A 13,572-nucleotide genomic window follows, 5' to 3' on the forward strand; every position below is an offset into this window, starting at 1 on the left:
CGTAACATTAACCGTCCTATATGCTGCTGGACCGTGCACCCCTGAAATGAGTCCGTGCCGCACTTCCGCTTCCGGTGTCACGTCTTCGCTTCACAGTAAAAGCTCTTGCAGCGGTTCATAGACTGTATATAAAAGAACACCGGTTTTAATAAGTTATTTTCTAGACTAGCATATAAATAAATAAAATAACATCTCAATGAATATAGATGATTTTAACTATAATTTAACTCTATATTTCACAATAAAGGCTCAACAATATAAATAAACAACAACTAGATATAAATAAAAAAGCTGATAATAACCACAATAAGGTGTGAAAGAACAAAGAAGCTTCATTGTTTTCAGCTTTCCAGAGTTGCTGGAGCAGAATTTGAAGTACAAATAAGTAAAATACAGATTTTATTTGTAATGGGTTGTGATCAAGGCTGGATTTGTGATCAGGTAAAATGCCCTAGAAGCTGAGGGGCCTAAAAGTTTCTAGATTCATCTACACCACTGGGTTGGGAAAGCTTGATTTGTGACAAAAATAGGATATGATTTGCGCCAACAAACAACAACTAAGGTATAGTCCAGCATTATTATCTAATCTACTGACCCTCTCATGCGGAGGGGCCATGATGAACTCAAGACCTTTAGATAGTCAGTGTATGTTAATCACAAATTATCAATGAAATATCTATTAACATTAACATCAGTACAGAGACTTCTGTTCTTAATATGCTAAAACACAAATTGTGCTGCAACCAACAAAAATAAGTTTTTTTGTTTTTTTTTAAATTATGTATTATCATCTTTCTTATTTATTATTTTCCATGTCCTGACCTGGGCTGCTCATGTGGGTAAATGTAACCCCCCCTGAGACACTGTATACATCAGTCTATACAATAAACTTGACTTTAATAATGTGATGACATGAAATACAGGAGGAAGCAGACTGATGCTGACTTCCGTCACCTCATGTGAGGTCACACAACTCACTTATCTGCTTCACAAAAACACACACACAATCATCGTCTTTCAATATCACAATTTGTATTTATCAATTCAAAGAAACGACTGTACAGAGTCAATGATTTGCAGTTGGTTCACATCATTTCATATATAATACTGGTTCATTCATTCACCTTTTTCCATGTTGGTATTTGTGTCGCCCCTGTATGTTACAGTGATTGTATAGTGGAAGGATGGGACTTGAAGACATGCACAGCAGTACTGTAATAGAGACTATGTCATTCATGCAACCTCTTTGTCCTGATGTGTTTGTGTGGAGGATCTGTGGATCATTTTCAATTCGCTTTTTGGTACAAATCAACAATCTCACTTCAACACAGAGTCAAAAAAGTTCAACATAACAAAGACAAGGGGCAGTTTTCTGTGCCATCATCGATAAACTTTTTTTCTTTGTCATCTGTTTTTTTTTTTTAATCTTTTTTTTTTCTTTTTACAGAAAACACTTCTGAGCAAATACATTGGGACATTATCAGGTTGCTGTAGGCAAGCATACAGAGAGACAGACAGGCTGAGGGCAGATAGACAGTGGTTCTCTGGGGTCCTGAGAGGAAAGAAAAATCTGTGGCTGGTGTCATCACTTTAGCTGCAGAAACATGAGGAAATTATAGTTTGAATGTGTTTGGAGCACAGAAGGAACATGTTTGTCTAAGCAGACATGTCCTGCAGTTACTACAAATGATTTAGTGAGACTGTTTGGCTCATATATCCAAATGATCTCAAGACAAAACAACGATGATGCCAATTCCACAACAAAATCTATCTAAATCTAATGTGTCTAAACTAATCCAGAGATTGTGAAAAAGTGCTGCCTGAATTAACTTTGAAGCTGTGGAAACTGAGTGTACAGAGATAAACGGAAACTCATGAGCGTTCATTAGATTAAATGTAACCTCATATAAAAAATATTGTGCTTTTTTGTTTTAAAGCAGAATGGAGCATCTTGTGCAGTTTGTCAAGATTTATGCTCATGAATGAATCTCTCTTTATATTTACTGACAAGGAGGCTGAAACTCCTAACATGCTCAGCACACAAAGTCTTACCCCCATTTAAACACAAATGTTATCTTTACATTATGATTTTAATAAACCTAATCATTCTATAAGAAAACTGCCGCTTGTATATAGTAACTTTCCAATAATAGACTCGATTGTCCACAGAATCAGCCTCTCTGTCACTGTCATTGGCTTTGAGTTGAGGAGCCCTGCATGTGTTGTTATTGAAGAGTGGTTAAATAAACCACCAATGATTGTCCTCAGAAAACACAGAAAAAAGTCTAGATAAAAAAAAAAATATTGTAAAAAGTAGGTTGATTGCATTCACTGTCATCTGAGCCCTATTGTAAGTATGAATATTTTCTTGTTATTAATAATAATAACAATAACATTAATGAAAATAATAATACTCCAGGCAGTTTGTGTGTGTGTGTTCAGGACTGAGGCTGATCATCTGTTCTTGTCTGGACGTTGGACAGAGCAGCAGACTGTGGCTTTGTCAGCACTTCTGGTAACGTAAACAACAGATGAGGTATCTTCATCAAAATATCAAGGAGAAAACTGAATTTTGTTCGACAAACTGTCCATAAACCGAAGACATTCAGTTTATGTTCAGAGAGAGAAAAGCAGCTCCACTCAGATAATAATGACTTGAACAACAAATGAATCATCATTGTTTTTTTGGGTGAATATTCTGTAGCTCCACCTATTGATTAATCAGCTAATTGTTTCATGGTTTGCAGCTATTTTGAAGGACACGGGGAAGGAAAGTGATAAAAATAAATAATTCTTGTTTAAATCCTAAGTTTGGTGGATCTGACCTCCCTGCTGGACCCCGACACCACTGTCCATCAGGCCTCAACTCTGCAACAGGCCAGTGTCCTTAGTGCAAAGAAAAAGTTGCATAAAGTCTCAGGTCATTGCTGACATCATCATCATCATCATCATCATCATTGACAGTAATTCCTGAACTCACCCCTCTACAACCGTCCGTCATGAACCAAACTTCATGTTACTGCATACTACTGAGTGGTTTTGGTGTCTTTATGTGAGTGACTGAAAGAAAAAATCTGCATCACTGTCTCTGCCTGCTGACGTATTAATAAACATTTATCATGTAATAAAAATAGAGATTTTTACATGTCGGTAAATAAAGATGAATTAAATTTTTTCTGGTTTGATGTGGATATGTCTTGTGTTTGGAAGTGAGAGCAGGAGGAAACACTGAACGTCTACATTCATGTCCAGTGAGAAAAGAAAACACTGACTATAAATATATTAATGATGAATCAAAAGTTATTTTATTCATCAAATCATCTCGGCCGACAGACTGAGGTTGATGTGAACAGAAGAGCACAGACACACACGCACGCACACACACACACACAGACACACGCACACACAGACAGGACAGGCTCATTTGAACTGTTTGTGTTTGGACTTAAACCAGATCTTCGTATTTGCTCTTCACTCACTTCATCATGATGTTGACGTTCACATATCAACACATTTCTGTTCAACAGTTAAACAACATGTCATCCATTTAGCTGCACGCTCTGTCCTGTGTGTATCCATGGCAACAAGGTGTGTGTGGGTTCACAACGCCGTCAGATTCAGACTCTGACGACTGCACTTTGCCACTTTACACATGGAAGTTTTTCTCCTTCAAAACTCACCTCTTTTAACTTTTAACAACTGTTTGTTGTGTCCAACATGCATGTAAATGATTGCATTGATCTGGCATTCACACCTAATTTAGATGCATAAAAAGTGTCAAATAAAAAGATTAAATAAAGCTACAACTTGTCAAGACATGTTTTTTTTTATCATAAAGACAAACAAGACAGAAAAAGATAGAATTTAAAATCCTGATGTGAATAAAATGAATTAAAAAAACAGCCAGATTTAATGAAAGTGTTGGCTCATCGGCTCATTGTTACTCTTCAGAAACAGGATGATTAACTTCACTCTGGCAAATATAGATTTCTACAAATATAAAGCAAATTCTCAGAGTGGGATTTCAGGGCTCTACAGCCATGGCAATTACTGCTCATAGAGGATGATGTAAGTTTAAAGTCCAACTGAAATCACATAGAGCCACTCTTTAATAGACATTTTTATTCCAACTGTCAACAATGATTTATCATGAGAAGAGAAACAGTAAAAAGGAGGAGGTGGCCTATGACTGTTTGATGATGCTGTAGCTTATGTGCTCTGGATAAATGAGTTAAGAGACACACTGTCTGCATGAGAGAGACTATGAGACAATGTTGCTGAAGGCGCTTACTGCTTTGACCAAATATGGTTTAAAACAGTGTCATTTCATTGGCTGTATAGAAATAGGTTCTTCATCTATGTAGATAGAGACCACTGACAAATCAATGCAAAAAAATATGGGGCACTATCAAAAAAATCAAAAACTATGAAATATAAATTTCTCCTTTTTTGGTGGATGTGAGGGCTGAAGCAGACAAAACATGCAGGATAATTTCAGCTGGACTTTAACTGAAAGAGTCAAAAACATCAGAATTTAAATGAACAACATTTTCTTACAGTAGCAGTGATATCGAGACAGCATTTTTATTTGAAAGGATTAAGAAAAAAAAGATTACAAAGACAAGGTTTGAAAAGCCACCTGACCAGGCTGCTCCAGCCAGGGCAGGACAGTGACTGTGACTCTGAATGTCCGTCAGCAGCTGCTGTTTCACAACATCCCACAGCTGCGTTGACCGGTTAATAAGACTTCCATTAATCTCCGTTTCACTTCTGTGTCCTTGTTTCTTCGCTGTTTTTTTTATGGCTTTGTGGTGAGGTTACGAGAAAACTAAACACAAACAGATGTGTGGATGCAGCAAAGACGAGCTTCTTTAGACGAGTGGTTTCTCTCCAAGCAAAACATGCAATCTCACAGCTTACACAGTTCAACCCCCTTTTCTCCAGATATTTGGTCAGTATGTTCTCCTGGCTGCCACCTTGGTGTCACACGTAGCTCATCCATCCAGTCGTGACCTCCGCCACAGGACTCAATTTTTCAGTCTGTTTATAGCAGTGCCAAGTGCCGAGGAGGAGGCCATAACATTTTAGTGTGGATCTAATTAAAGAGTCCAGGATAATTTCACATTTTTTGTCATGTGTGTGAATATTTGGCCTTGGCGGAGGTACGCACTCTCCTGACTGACGCCCTGATCCAGTCGTTCATTCCTGCCTAACTCTACACTGATGTTGCCCCAGACACTGATGACCTTTCACACTCTGCAACATGTTTATAAACTTTAACATGTTAACCCTGCTATATACTTCTGTGTGTGTGTGTGTGTGTGTGTGTGTGTGTGTGTGTGTGTGTGTGTGTGTGTGTGTGTGTGTGTGTGTGTGTAGGTCTGTTGTAGATTGGACGTGTCTGGAAGACTGAGGTTGCGTCTGAGGGGACAAACACATTAAGACGTGAAGCATACTGTAAGCACACACCAACATAAATAACCTGAGAGCTATGGAGACCCTGGGAGCGGAGAGCAGCAGCACACACACACACACACACACACACACACACACACACACACACACACACACACACACACACACACACACACACACACACACACACACACACACACACACACACACCTGGTGATCTTTCTACAGTTGTGAGGACACTTGTTGACATTATGCATCTCCTCGCCACTTGGCCCAACGCTAACCATCAGAAAGAACATCTGAACCTTAACACCTGAAACAGCCCTTTGAAGTTGTGATCAGCCAAAATGTGTATTCGATTTTCCCAAAACGTCCTCACAAGGGTTATTGTCCACACAACAGTAGAAAGACGTGCACATACGCACGCACACACAAAGAAAGTATGTTGAACTCTATATAAAATGGATGCAACAAATCTGTGTGAAGACACGGAAGAGAAAATCCATCGAGCGTTTTGATGTTATAAGACAATAAAAGAGTAGATGAGGCCTGTTTTCATCCTGAGGGCCTCACACATTAAAAACAACGTCAGGCGCAGGTTTTTGTGCTTGTGACGAAAGCCAAACATGTCATTTATGGGAAACTGATCTTGATGCCAAAATCAGCAGGATAAAAATGAATTTTACCCACATTCTTAAAGTTGTTAAAACTTAAATCTCTCAAAATATGACTGCTTTTTGTTTTTGTTTTTTGCAGTTTTACCATTTAAACAATATTTTAATGAATGAGGCCCCTTTGAACCAGAGTCCACCATCTCTTTCTGACCACCGAACGGTGCATCTGTCTTTATTATATTTATGATTTAGACGTGTGGCTGCAGCTCAGACTCAGAAGGTCTTTGTGTCACAGATTCATCAACACCTTGTGGATCTTCTGTCCTGCAGAAATCTTCAAGACAAAAATCTGGTTCCTGGACAGCCAGATTTCCAGTGTTATACTATAACACCTCCAGCTAACTTCAGGGTTGTGATCTTTCTTTAAGTCGGGATTTCAAGCTTCTGGATGCTTTTTCTATTCATATCTGATCAGCGATGAATCATTTCTACTTTCCTTTTGTTTTGACGTTCACTCCGGTCGCTCCTCTACTCCTCTCTTGTCTTATATCATCATCTTTCCTTCTTCCTAAAATCAGCACGGCAGCTGTTCAGCAGTGTTGATTCATCCATGATGGGGTTGGACGGATGTGATATCAGTGTGGCTCGGTGACAAAGCAAAACCAGCTTCGATTCCATGTTTTTCATGGCCAGACCTCGAGACAGATGGGACAAGGTGGAGAACGGTAAACAACACAGTTTCTCTAAGTTGTTGTATGTCTGTGGAACATTTTGGCATAATTTCATTCTCTTTCGATTTTTCCGAGGAGTAATAAGACCTAGTGTAGGATGTCTCAACTTACAGACAGATAGATACAGTAGATAAGACAGACAGACGAGAAGTACATACAGATAGAGCTCATCTCATAGAAAAAACAAACAGTATGTGGAACAGTATGAGCTACGTTTTATCGCACTACCAGCAATCAGCAACAGCCTTCAAGTTAACGTGATTCGTGTCCCGTCTCTCTCTCGCGCGCGTTAACGCTGCCCGGGCTTCAGCAGCACTAAGCTCCACCCATGGCAGTTTTCTGAAACAGCCAACAGGGGGCATCAGGGACTCTGTGTGTTCTCACAGAGACACAGAGGAGAGAGAGAGACAGAGAGAGAGACAGAGAGAGACAGACGTCTCCTGCTCCAAATTTCATCCTGTCCGTCCTATGAGTGAGCCTGGGTCAATCCTTCTGTCCTGTGTGTCACTTTCCATCCAAACACAACCTCTTTGTTGACAGTGTTGGAGGCGGAGAGAAGGAGGGAGGCGTTCACTACCAGTCTACAGCCCCGCCTCCCACCTGGAGTTCATACTCTTCAATCCCGACCAATCTGTTGACGGCTCACTTTTTCTTAGCGGACTTTTCTGAGCGCTTCCCTTCCGACTTCCCACCCCGATCTGACCTCTCCGACCGCTCGCCCCGCTCCCTCTCTTTCTCCTTCTCCTTCTCCCTCTCTTTCTCTTTTTCTTTGTCTGCCCGCTCGATTCGATCGCCCCGGTCTGAGCGCTCGCCACCTCGCTCTGACCTGTTGTCTGCCTTGCTGTCCGCCTTGCTGTCCGCCTTGCTGTCCGCCTTGCTCCCGTCCCGGCGCGTGCCCTCGTCGGTGGATGAGGTAGTTGGTTGGGGCTGACCCCATTTGGCAATCTCCTCGTGCTCTGTTATACTTGCGGTGATGTTGGTCACCCACGTTTTGAGGTCGTCCTGGAGGGAGAGACGGGGGAGGAGAGGGAACACAGGTGTCAGCTGATTTTTCATTCTCTGTTTATAAGTTTGAGTGATCATTGAGACAAAACATCTTAAATTATTCTGAGATGTGAGCAGAAACACAGAAGCATCTCACCTCATCTTTAGCATGAAACAAAAACTCGCTGCCGTCCTTCGTTCTGCAAGAGGAGAGGAGAGGGATCACACTTGGAGCACGGTAGTGTCAAATACCAGTGGATATGTAATTTAGAAGATTTTTTTTTAGTAAAGACCTGACAATTAAAATTTGTTTTTTATTAATCAATTCATTTTTTTATTCAGTTTGATGACTTGTAAGTCAAAACTGAAGCAACTTCAAAAACACTTGATCTTAAATTTTCCAATCAGTCGGAGCTTTCATTAGAGCCTCTCTACCTAGTGAAAGTCAATGTCTGTGTTACTCCCCAAACCCAGGCTCAGATCAAACTCATAACATCAGCAGCGTGTGAGGAATTTTTTTGGATGGTATTTTATAAGAATATCAAACTGAGCAGATTTAGAATGGTCACTTGTAAATAAACTGACTTCACAACATTTTCCTTTGACTGAAATCTGCTTTATGAAATTATGTACTTGAATGTGTGATGTGTGAAGTACAGTTACTGCTGTAGGCTATTTTATATTTTTCTATCCTTGGAATGCTTTTTATTGTGTCACTATGTGTTCATGTGAGACATGTCTATGGTGGTGAAACCAAAGAGGAATTTCCACTCAGTGGATAATAAAGTTTTCGTAATCGTAATCGTAATCGTAATCGTAATCGTAATCGTAATCTGAGCTGTGACATGATAAGTAGATTGTTGACTAGTAGCTAGTGCATAAGCAGCAGGCAACATTTAAGATACATGGGGTTACACCGCTTTGCTTAGTTCATATTAATTATTCATTTGGATTAATTCAGTGTGTTGATTAATGAGGTGCTATACGTGTGTTGATTTGAAAGTTAGGACCTTTCTCGTCTGCCTGCAGGCAGGTTTCTCGTCTCATGGTCATGGACGACCTGTAACTCCACTGTCTTGGACTACAGCTACTGACAGTGGTTTTTGCTATGCTCAAGAGGAAATCTGCTGTCAGCTATATGCTGCGACCCCAAGGCGGCCAGGTCAAGGACTGCTGAACTGCTTCCTCACTGGAAGTTAGGTGAAAACAATGTCCACTGTAAAAGACAAGTAATAGTCCTGCATAAAAATCACCATTACATCTGTGATTTTTTTGGTTCAAAAAACAAAACAGAAGTTAACGTGAGAATGACAACGGTTCCTCACTTGAGCGTAAAGACGTTCTTCTTCTTCTTGTAGCCGTTGGTGACGTCGCAGTGGCAGTGGGAGAGGCTGAGCAGCGGCTCGTTGTTGTAGGGCGTAGTGGTGTTCTTGGCATCCTTGTAGAAACCCATCTCCCCTTTGTTTAGCACGCAATACAAGTTGACCCATGACCTGCTGTGGTGTGGGAAGGCCGGGGGAGGAGGGGGAGTGGAGGAGCAGGGGGAGGGGTGGAGGTGGTGGAGGGGGAGAGTACGGGGAAGGTGGTGTGGTTGGGGGGAGATTGAAGGGTCAGCTAGAGTTGCGGAGTCGCTCTCGCTAAGCTAACACCTCACTCACCTGACCAGAGCAGACAGGTAGGTAGGCGGGATGAACCGGCGCCAAGAAGGGAGGTGGAAACACACTGCTGAACAAACACAGACGAACGCACAAACAGACGGACGGAGGGAGGAGGAGGGGGATGGACGGGTGGGGGGCGGAAGGCTACATACAGCTTGTGTGTGTGTGTGTGTGTGCGGGGCTCATATATGACTTACCTTGGAGGAGACGACAGGAGCAGCCAGCAGCACCGAGGAGAAGAGGAGAAAAGAGAAAAGAGGAGTTTGGTTAAATGGCATTTTGGCAACAACACAATATAAAGTCTGGTCATGCATCTTTTCCCTCTGTGAGTGTGTTTACATGCACACAGCATTCCAGGTAACTACTCACATCCAAGTAAAGGTATTATTCAGAGCAAGCTGGCTGTGCGCAGCTTCAACGGTGCATGTGATCTATCATGGTTGAATTTAACAGAAGTCAAGGGAAAAGGTCTTAGGTCTTGGAAAACTATCATCAAAAATGACCATTATTTTGAGGGTAAACATTTATTTTGACCTGGAAACTGTATGTATCCTTTATAAGAAAGCTATTTGTTGAATCTCCAACATCCAGGTATTTTTGAGGCTGATACTGAAATCTGTGATGGAAGGTTACAAAAATCAGATTATATATTAACCAGTCATTTTTAATATAGATAAGATGGTGATAAGATATTAATATACATAGATAAACAACAATCTTGATACAGATCCATTATAATCGTGGCTAAGATTGACGAAGCCTTAAAGAGTTGAAAGTCAACTAGTCTTGGCTGCAGAGATGCTATACAGTGTGATCTTAGGCTGTCTCTGTTGACAGTTGTGAAAGAAAAAATATGAGTTTGATTGTCAAAAATGTCAGTCCTAGATTGTATTGTGTCACATCTACACGTGTCTTCAGGGACCAAAGGAAAATAGTGTCAGCAATTTTCACAAAGTCACTTTATCATTTAGCTACATTATCAAAACATGAACATATTTGTTAACATCGTGTCTCTACTTGTTCTCACATCGTAGATCTATGATTCACCACCAGGGTTTCACCGCATCACTGACATCCAATCAAATAGACAACATCACAGACCTGGCTGTGGTTTTATCTCTAGAGGATTTTTGTTGGTCAGTCAAAATGAACAGCGCATTGTATTTTATTGAATATGTATTAATTGATATAAATTGCCTGAAATCTGACATGTTTATTTCTTTGATTTTAAACATAATTTACCTTCTTACTACATTTTTACATTTTACTTACATTAATTAACATTCTGCAGATACACATCAATCTAGCAACACTACAGCTGGAGTTAAAATCAAGCAACCTGACACAGACTACAACAAAGATTTTGTTGGGCCCCTCAGTGTTTTATCTTGTGTTCAGATTTCACAATCCTCCACATTAACTTGTATTAACTTGAATATGAACAGAAAACCATGAGAGGATGTTTGAGCTCTGATCAAAGAATCCTTTAATTTGAAACTGACCAATGATAGCTCAAGGCCAAAAGTGTTGTGAAACTTAAATGTCAAACTAAAGTAAAATGACAGATTTTTCTACCATGCGAAATCAGATTATCATTCACTTCACTGAGTTGATGTGAAGAATAGACACTGCTCACACGCACCGTATATTTTCATGAGGAAAACTTGGATATCCTGAATAATACCAGAATGGTTATGTGCACATAAACATACCCGGTGTCTCGTCATGTAACTACGTAAAAGAGACAGGTTGAATCTCAATCCTTCCTCACAGACTAAACTCTCTTCCCCAGTGTTGACTGGAGGAAAAGATCTGAGGGCGTAACCCTGCAGATCTTCTCCTCCAATCAAACGCGAGTCAAAAAGAGAGCGTACAATCTATCAAACAAGGAGCTGTCTGGAGATTCACACCTGTGCAGATTTAAGCCATTCGGGATTATGCTTTACCTTGCTATGTACATAACAGGGCATGTACATATGAGACATTCATCCATTGCCTTGAGTGGACGCGTGCGTGGGACTCATCCTTAGCTGGAGGGGGATGAGCTTTTAGCTGTGTGCAGTCAGCTCAGCCAATAGGGGACAGTGCAGGGAGGCGTTTCTGTCTGTGTCTCTCCGGAGGAAGCAGGCCAGTCATTTGTAGAGGTCAGGTAGTGTGCTTGTGTGTGTGTGTGTGTGTGTGTGTGTGTGTGTGTGTGTGTGTGTGGGTACGTGTGTCTATTCACGCAGAGGCTAAGCGACAGGTCACAAAGCAGTGTGCGCCATCACTATCTTTAACCATCAACCTTCACCGGCACAGCAGCCGGTCAGTCTGCCAACCACCGGACCACTTGTGATGTTTTACTCTGTGGACTCACGTTAGATCAGGAGACATCATCAGACCTGTGCCTGAAGTTTTCACCTGTGACAAGCTGCTGTTTGAATTCATGTAACTGTTGTCTTCACATACTGACGCTATTGATCAGAGGCGACATGCTACACATTAAATATTAAGAAAGAATCTACAGTCTGACATGAGAATAACAAAGCAGTGCCTCCTTACACTACCATAACTGGTTGAATGTGGACAAAACTAAAGGCTCAGAAACTTGCAATGCTGCTTCATAAATTGTAGTCAGTCATTTTGAGAGATAATCATCATGGATTAAGATGGATCGATCTACTACTCTTCAATACAAATCATAAACTTGAATCTACCACTATCAACTGGCAGGCTGTGCACCTTCACTGACAGCGCCGAGAGAACAAGTGACATATTACACACACTCACTGATAAACTATGTATACTGTATTTGACTTGTATAGTTGTGTCAGTTACAGGAAACAGTAAAATGCACTACAAATCTGTTAACAGTGAGATTATTTGGGGGTTAACCTTAGATGCAGAAACACAGAATGTCTGAGGAGAAAATCCAAAACAATGCAGAGTATGTTCTTTTTAATCACGTCAACCTAGAGTAACCAACGAGTCTCCATGTGTCACGATCTGAGCTCGTGTCAGTGGTGCATCTGTTCAATGTGTTTCAGCAGAGTGAGTTAGCTTGTTAGCTTAGCATGCTAAGGTCATGCACCTGTCATCATTTGAGAGTTCAGAAATAGACAGTGCTGTGATGTCATGCGACAGCTGGTACAATGACATGTGCAACAACCAACATAAGTCAAACAGTATTTGAAAACACATTTTGAGCTTGTTTTACTAATCCTCTGTTTTAACTTAATTATATTATAAATGATATCATACTATAGTAGGAATGTTGCTCTTCTGGTACTGTGGTACAGGTCACATGTAACTTTCCTGAAGTACCAAATTAAACTGTCAGTATTATTTTCAAGTACTATTTGACCGTGCACATGTCTTATACTCATGACACCAGTGTCCATCCTAACTTTCTATGTCATCTATTATCTCGTCCACATGTTGTGATGAGCGTTAAGACCCTGAACACCCACCTGTTGGTGCTCTTCTTCAGACTCTCAATGTCCAGCTTGCGGAAAAGGAAGCCCTCGTGGTGTGCGGTGTGTGATGGAGGCTGGGGCACTGCCGGGCTGCTCTGAGCGGGAGCGGACCTAGACCGCCGTGTCGTCTCTCCTGCCTCTTTGGGTCGTGGTCGGCGCCGTGGTTTGGGTCTGTCCCGAGCGCGAGGTCGTTCGGGACGGGAAGACTTCTCTGGTACCCCGTTAGGGAGGCGGGGCACCTCACCACGGGCCTGAGGGCAGGAAGAGGTGATAGAGTCAGTATGAGTTTGGTTAATGGTTTAAAAGTAAAAATCACCATCAAGTGTTTGATATTTATTTGCTAAGTGTGTTTTTAATCAACTGAAGCATAATGTGAATTAACGCTGATCTGAAGGTGAAAACCCATGAGTTACAGTATGTGGTGTATGTAAGAAGATGCTGCCGTTGATTCTCTGAGATGTCCCCTGAAAAAACTGATGACGCAGATATACAAAATAGCGGTGGTATTGGATTTGAAAAAAAAAATATATCCTGTTTTTAAAATCCTCTATAAAAATGTAACTGAAACAAATGAGTTTTCACAAACACAGAATGAAAGAATGAAATAAAACATCAAACATATAAAAGCTCAGACCTGTGCTGCTTGCTGTTCTTGCAGCTGCTCTACAATTTCTGCCAGAGTGGATCTCTTTTCTCTGTGGAAAAATGCATATTA

At 41.0% G+C, this 13,572-nt stretch overlaps 1 protein-coding gene across 1 annotated transcript in view; it reads right to left on the reverse strand.

Annotated features, from left to right (window-relative positions):
* Nucleotides 1-7,402: 7,402 nt before the first annotated feature.
* sptbn4b (spectrin, beta, non-erythrocytic 4b) overlaps nucleotides 7,403-13,572 on the reverse strand; it is a gene marked incomplete at both ends in the record, with an annotated part of 70,485 nt that continues 64,315 nt past the window's right edge. Inside the window, 5 exons of the mRNA XM_083985560.1 lie at nucleotides 7,403-7,762; nucleotides 7,902-7,944; nucleotides 9,070-9,240; nucleotides 12,852-13,108; nucleotides 13,492-13,552. Coding sequence (XP_083841686.1) covers nucleotides 7,403-7,762; nucleotides 7,902-7,944; nucleotides 9,070-9,240; nucleotides 12,852-13,108; nucleotides 13,492-13,552 — 892 coding nt within the window. The remainder of the gene's footprint in view (nucleotides 7,763-7,901; nucleotides 7,945-9,069; nucleotides 9,241-12,851; nucleotides 13,109-13,491; nucleotides 13,553-13,572) is intronic.

Source organism: Trachurus trachurus (genome assembly GCF_905171665.1).
Source record: "Trachurus trachurus genome assembly, chromosome: 13".
Taxonomy (NCBI): Eukaryota; Metazoa; Chordata; class Actinopteri; order Carangiformes; family Carangidae; genus Trachurus; species Trachurus trachurus.